The sequence below is a fragment of the Manacus vitellinus genome, unplaced genomic scaffold, assembly GCF_001715985.3.
Source record: "Manacus vitellinus isolate BGI_N305 unplaced genomic scaffold, ASM171598v3 scaffold_9_pilon, whole genome shotgun sequence".
NCBI classification, from domain to species: Eukaryota; Metazoa; Chordata; class Aves; order Passeriformes; family Pipridae; genus Manacus; species Manacus vitellinus.
This window is the reverse complement of record NW_021940917.1, coordinates 8,780,152-8,787,457: the sequence shown is the minus strand read 5'-3', so window position 1 is coordinate 8,787,457 and position 7,306 is coordinate 8,780,152. Positions and strand designations below refer to the sequence as shown.

The following is a 7,306-nucleotide window of genomic DNA, read 5'->3' as shown; positions in this document are numbered from 1 at the left end:
TCAGAGCTCAAGGAAGGTTATGGCTTAAATCTTTCAGGTCCTTTGAGTTTTTCTTAAACCTTTGAACAGCTGATGATTATCAGTATAGTACAGTGAAGGGTGACCCTGTTTGATTCTTTCTTATATTGAAAATGCAAATTCAGGCCTTGACTTTGATACCTCTCAAATTCAGTTGAAAAGGAGATGTTTGATTCATTTGAGAAATGTTCAAAAATTACATAAAATGTCATCATTTCTTCAGATCTGGTGTGTTTGAGTTGGTGCTTGATTGCCACCCTGGTGTTCAAGATTAATTGTATGTTTTAAGATTTTGTTTAATTTTCATTTCCTAGGTATGAAGACACAGTCAACATCTTTTGGGCTGCATTTATACTTTATCAGAGATTTAAGCTTCAAATCATATTGCTACTGATACTGAACTGACTTGTTTGAAAAGCTGTTTTATCTTCAGTTGTATATTGCAAGGATGTTCCTTCCTTTGGGTTTAGGCTTTTTGCAGGCAGAATGAGGAATGTGGCTGCTTAAAAGCAGGTGAAGTTTTGAGAAACATGTTTTGAAGGGCATGAGAATGAGAGTGAAGTGGATTTAGCTAAGCTTACAAACGCTTCATTTGCCTGTACAAATGTGGTTGTGCTTTGGGATTGCTGAAGAGTGGGATTTTGCTCTCTGTTTGCAGGTAAGCAGCAAGCATGAGCTTGGCAACATGCGACCATGAGTGCCAGGACCGTGTGATCTGAATTGCGTCTTCCACTGACTTTCCAGCACCGAGGTGTTGTTCATCCTGTGCTATGGAGGACTGCCTTCACACCTCCTCTGAAAACCTCTCCAAGCTGGTGAGCTGGGCCCACAGCCATGGGACCATCTGCAGCCTCATCCCCAACCTCAAGCACCTTCTTTCCGAGGGGGCCCATGGCAACCTGACGGCCATGTGGGGCTGTAGTGCTGGCCATGCCTACCACTGGCCCCTGGCTGCCACTTGCCGGGCTGGCTCCCAGGAGCGTGTCTGCTTCCAGGACAGCCGCAGCTTCAACTCGGACAGTCCCAGCATGCTGGGTGTGCCATCGGAGGCACAGGCCAGCCCCCTGGAGCGCTACCCGGGTCGGACGGGGAAGACCAAGCTGGATTGCACCCGCACTCGCGACTCCTGCGACTTCTCCTATTGCAGCGAGCCATCGGAGCTGGGTGAGCCTGTGGAGGAGTACGAGGATGAGGCCACTCTCTTCGACATGGTCTGTGAGTCCTCTGTCACCGACGAGGACAGCGACTTTGAGCCGCACCCCCACCGTGCCCCCGCCGGTCCCCGCAAGCGTCCGGCTGCCGGGCTGCCCACGGCTGCCCAGGCGCAGCCTGCTGATGAGGGCGGCAGTGACGTGCTCCTCAAGAAGATCAAGCAGGAGCTCCCTGAGGACTACTATATCGTGGCCAATGCTGAGCTGACTGCCGGTGCCGACGGGCCGGCCCTGGCCCTGACGCAGATGTCCAAGCCCAAGCCACAGCCCCCGGCCGGCCCCTCCTGCCTGGTTCCCACCAGAGCTGTGCCCCAGCCTGTCGCCGGCCCCGACCCCGACCCCCAGCGCCTCTGCTCCTCCCCGCCCGGCCTGCCCCGCATGGCCCCACAGCGGCCGCCCCGGGGACCCCTGGCCTCCCCAGCACGGGGGGCAGGCAGTGGCCCTGTGGCTGCCCTGCAAGTGCCAGCCACCAGCTCCAATGCCACCACCACCACCACCGGGAAACCCATCAGCATCCCCCTCTCAGCGCTGCAGCTGCCTGGTCAAGAGGAGCCACCGGCCGCTGAGGAGACTCTCCCATCTGTCCCACAGCTGACTCCAGGTGGTGAGGTGGCTGGCTCGCCCTCGGTGAGTGCTGAGCCTGAGGTCAGCTCCAGCCAGCAGCAGTCCCATGCCGTGCCCACCACCACTCCCGAGGCAGTGGTGCAGTTAATGCCAGGTAGGACACTGGGCGGGAGGTGAGGGACGGCAGCATTTTGGGGGTGGTCAGCAGGCATGGCTCAGTGAGGGGGGAGCCTGGGAGGATGTGCTGCATTTCACCAGGGTCCTGCTGGCATATAAGTCAGTAGGTAGAGAACCTGCACACACTTGGAAGAGGATTTGGAAGACCTCAGCTGAGAAAAGGCCATGAGGAAGTATACTGCAGCCACAGGGAGAATGCTTTTTTAGGTCCATTTTGGTTACACTTGTTTCATGGCAGAGAGCATGCAGCCACCTTGCTGTGCGTGTGGGTCAGGGAGGACATGAAACTCATGCACTCTTTTGATGAACGAGAAAGAAATGGTCTCATCCAGTGTAGCCTGGAGGTAGGGGGTCAGGTGTTGCCTTCACCCTGTCAGAAGAGTGACATTGGACATGGAGAGGCACAGAGCACAAGGGGAGTACTAGAAGAGAGGTTTGCACTTCTGTAAATTGTTAAACTATTTCCCTTGCCTGTAAATCAGAGCAATCTGCAGAGATGAGTATTACTACAGCCTTAATCATGAAATTGATAACAATTTAAGCCATAATAAAATTAATTTTTTTCCCCTTTTCTTGGTGAGAGCACTCATGCCCCATGTCCATAATTTTTTCATCTCCAGCTGCTGTCAATGCACAAAGAACTGGCAAAACCAGATCAACATTACTGGATAAAGAGCATGTTAAAACAGCTTACTTCTGCTGAATGATTATCTGATGTGCAGAATAACTAACTGTTAACTATAGGTCTTCAAGAGGGAGTGGAAGTCTTTTTTGAGCAGATTTGCCAGCTCCCTCTTGATGTGAGTGCAGAGAGTGCTCACTTTGCTCTTACAGCTGGTGAGTGGTGCCACTCTGGGAGGAGATGTGGGCAGGAGTGAGTTTTGCATGTGCTCCCTTGCTGATTCAGCCTTGGACTGTCTGATCAGAGTACAGCCAAACAATGAAAGGGGAAAACACTGCTTATATGCAGTCCTGGGCAGGTAAGCACTGAAAACAATGACTTTAACAGAGTGGATGATACTTCAACCTGGACATCCTGAAATCTGATTGAATGCTAGTAAAGCTATTAATTGGCAAGAGCCTGCAGATCTTGTTGCCAGATAAAACAACAGACAAAGTTAAATACTGAGTTTTACTAAGTAAAACCCTGCTAAGCATTAGAAATTAGAAAGAATGATAACTGTCTTAGTGATACCAAAGTATATTCTTCTTTGGGACCCATTTGTGCATGCCTGCATCTTTGAGATGTTATTTTGCAGTAGTCCTGTCATGTAGCATCCCTTGTGGAAATTCCCTTACAAAAATCCATCTGGTTTAGATTTGACTCTATTCAGCTAAGTATGAGAGAGGTGGGATGCCTGACGCCATTCAATCCAAATTGTGTGGTAAATCTATTTATTCTGCCTTCCTCAGTTTGTAGTCTGTCATTACTATATATACTAGAGCTGGTTTCTACCAACGTGCCCTTGCAACTTGCTTAGTCTCAAACTTGCAATGTGGGACAACAGAATAGAAACCTAGGAAGAATTTTTTCGTGTTAGGTGTGTGTTATCTGGGAGAGTGATATACTTATAACAGATCCATTAAAAAATCTAAAGTGTTTTTCCAGGTCCTCAGAAGCCAAACAAGATCAGCAGTTGTTACTGTTTAGGGTTAAACCTTACAGGCATGCATGCAGCACTGCGTTTTCACTTTTGTAGAGTTTCAAGACCAGGGTTGGTCCATGTCTAATGTCTCACTGTTAGGACAAAGTGGGATTGCTCCTGGAGAAATTTGCCCACTGCATAAATCAACCCTCAAAACCTTCTAGTGCATTTTGCAAAGACAGTGATGTGGATCTCAAAGTGCTGCCCAAATTCCACTTCAATCAGCTATGTTCTCTGTAGATAAATTTCTTGTGCTCTTCCAAAAATGTGTTACACAGTTCCTCTCCTGGTATAGTGTTATTGGCGTATGCTGTTACTCTACTCAGTGGTAGTGGCATTTTAATGAGGGTAAAATGATTGACATATGACTAGAACTTGATACGTGAGTGAAGTCTCCCATTTCCATAGAGCTTGCTCCTTTGGGAAAGAAGGGCTGGCATTAATAAATCTTCAAGTTGCAGAAAAGTGAGCAAGTACAGAAAAGTGAATTTATTACAGACGCATAATTCTGCACAGCAGATTCTTGATAAAACATGGAGGTTTGAGTAAAAATTAGATTAGGGTAATTGCTCGTGTACAATGATTTCATTAGGTTGTCTCCTAACAAAGAGCAGTGTACTGGAAATGGTTCATGATATATAAAATTTAAGCTATATTGAACTACAAGAAGATGTTTATCTATCCTATGCAAAAATTTTCTGTCAGCTAGATATAAGGATGAGTATAATTCTTATGTAAAAAAAGGCAGGAACTAATTACATCGAAGAGCCTGGAGCTTTTATTATTTTATAGGCTCAGTGCCTGCTTGACAAACAAACAAAGGTTCAGTTGAAAGTAAGCAGGGAATTTAAATTCTCTCTTGTCCCCTCCAAAGTGTTGGTTAATTTTAAAATAATATGTGAGGCCTTGTTCCTGGTCCCATTAGAACTGATAGTATAAGGTCTAAGTAGGCAACTGGTAGTATAAGGTCTAAGATCGGTAGGACTAAGGCCTTACATAAGTTATGATTAAAGGCTGCAGTCCAACCAGCACTTTGAGTTTTAGCTGAAGTAACATGTCCTTGCATTTGTACCAGCCACAGCTGATAGTTTTCATGCATGCTAATCTCATAGATCATGAAAGTTTGAGTGAGATTCTCCATGAAATCAAAAATCTTGATGATATATGTTAGCTTAGGCCAGTTTAAGCAACATTATGCTTTTGGACTAGTCGCTCTTTCAAAGAGGGTTTTATTCCCCCTCTTTTACTCTCTTTTAAGAGTAAAAGGTTTTAATGACGGCATGGTGACAGAATGTATGAGCAGGGGCCTTACAAAGATATTTTCATGTCTCAAAAGAGAGGTGGCATCCCAGTGAAAATTCAGTTATGTTAGGCACTGATTTCTGTTGGGTTTAGGTGTCCATCTAAGCATTGTGGCATATACTGGATTATTTTTTGTTACATTTCAGCACTAATAAGTGGACATTTGCCTGTGAATTTTCAGGTCTTTCATTACCACTTTATTAGCAAAGCCTTCAAGAATATATGTATGTACTATTTAATCCTCCTTTTCTTTTTCTGGAAAAACTGAGAGGACCTGCATCTGTTAGGAGAGAAATTTTTTGCAATGATGGAGAGCAGGAAATTTCTGCAATTTCTATTTCCCAAACAGCCTCTTTTGTCTTTTGCTTTTGCTAATACTTGGTCTGCTTTTTTGTCTCCAAGAACCAACAAAGGCAAGGTACATCACATCAGTGGAGATTGAAGATGAGTAAGAAACATTATGTTTTAGGTTGCAGTACATGCAGCTTAGAGAAATTAGTGACATTTTGATGTCTAAAACCAGGAATGGAAAAGATTTGGTGTTATTGCAGAAGGATATGGAGGAAGACTATGGCTCAGAGGAGGGCAGATCTTGTTTTATATGAAATAAGTTTTGATTCTCAGAGAGGCAGGACTTACTTTGCAAACAGAATTGCTGAAGAATTTAGGAAGAATACTTGCTTTTCACCTGAAAACTGAGGGTGAAGATGTGCTTTGTATTAACCAGAGAGTGCAGCAAGGTATCTCTGGTCCAACATTAGTCCAGCACTATAAATAGAAGAGCAAAGAGCTCCATGAAAAAAAAATAAAAGATATCAAATCCATATGAACAAACTGTGCCGAACACAAAGAGTAGTGAGATGCAAAGTGAAAAATCAGCTAAATAAATTGACTAGGGTTGTTGCTTTTGTCAGACATGTGGCAAATGATATTCTGTGGTACCATCACAGTGCCACTCACTGTCCTGCCATCGTGGTTATTGAACAGTATCAGCATTTGAATGTGTGCCGTGGTGGATCCTGGTCTGTGGTGAGGGCAGTACTTAGCTTTGCTGACTCTGATGTCTCTGCTCTGACATCCTCTCCATTCTTTTATTTTCTCTAACTGGTGTGTTAGAATGCCAGATAATCAGCTGATAATCAGCTTAGCCTGGTGACTTGGGCAAAGATCTAGTTCTGTTCCTGTGCTCTTGTCACGGGAAGGGGATTGCAGCCTTTCATGATTGGCATGTAACATGGTTTGACTCTTGCTCTGCTCTCAGTGTGGACATCTGTGTTGGTTCCAGGTGTTCATATAAGTCTCTGTCTGAACATGACCATTATAAAATGCAATACATTTGGGGGTTGTCTGATATTTGTGTAGAGCTCTTAGGTGGAATATTTTAAGTATTTTTCTTCACTTTTCTTTTGTACTTCACATGGGGTTGCTGAAACAGAAAGGGAAAGGGACTTGATGGTTTAGGTCAGAGTACTTTCTGAGAGTGATTTTCCACTTTATAGAAGGTTGGTACTTCAGTAAATAAGCCTAAGGAAGTAATCATTCCCCTGTAGTTGGCACTGGTGAGGCCACAGCTCGAATTCCCTGTTCATTTTTGGGTCCCTCACTCCAAGAAAGACCTTGAGGTGCTGAAGCAACAGAGGGCAACAGACCTGGTGAATGATTTAGAGCATAAGTCCTATGAGGAGTGGCTGAGGGAGCTGGGGTTGTTTAGCCTGGGGAAAAGGAGGCTGAGGTGAGACTTTATCACTGTCTTCAACTACCTGAAAGGAGGTTGTAGCCAGGTGGGGTTTGATGGCAGGCAACTACTGACAGTAACTGGATGTGTTCCTTTTGATCAAACTCAGGATGACTGTCAGTGACACTGTGGTCTGTTGTAGCTTTTCATTAACTAGGTCTTCATGATGAAAACATCACTTGAAACCATAAAACAATTGATTAATAATATTTAATTAATTGCTTACTGCTTTACGCTTCCAGGGGGAAATGAAAGAAGAAAGCTGGCTGTCTGTTTTGTTCAGAGAAGGAAAACATTTTCTCTGAACTATTCTACTCAAGGTCACAAAAAGCTCAGTGTGCTGTATTACTGAATTATTTTAAGCAGGAAGCCTATACCCAAAGATCAAGCCTGTGAAAAATAAGACTGTTCACCTCTGATTCTTGAATATCTTGGTTCAGTTTTCTGTACGCTCACCTCTCTCTTAACTGGGTATCTACCTAATCTGCTTTACTACAGTGACTGGTCAAGGATAGCAGTATGAATGAGCCACAGAAGCATTGATGTTTTTGTATGGAAGTAATTTCATTTTGTCCACAATTTGGAGCACTCTTCTAATTGTGATGGTGTGCAAGTTTCGAGCTGGCTTCCCGCCAAGTCCCCGAAACTCAACA

The 7,306-nt window shown here is 44.6% G+C and overlaps 1 protein-coding gene across 1 annotated transcript in view; it reads left to right on the top strand.

Moving 5' to 3' along the window:
• The first annotated feature begins 788 nt into the window (after positions 1-788).
• Positions 789-7,306, top strand: part of KIAA1958 (KIAA1958 ortholog) — a 40,050-nt gene continuing 33,532 nt past the window's right edge. Inside the window, exon 1 of the mRNA XM_018086178.2 lies at positions 789-1,947. Coding sequence (XP_017941667.2) covers positions 789-1,947 — 1,159 coding nt within the window. The remainder of the gene's footprint in view (positions 1,948-7,306) is intronic.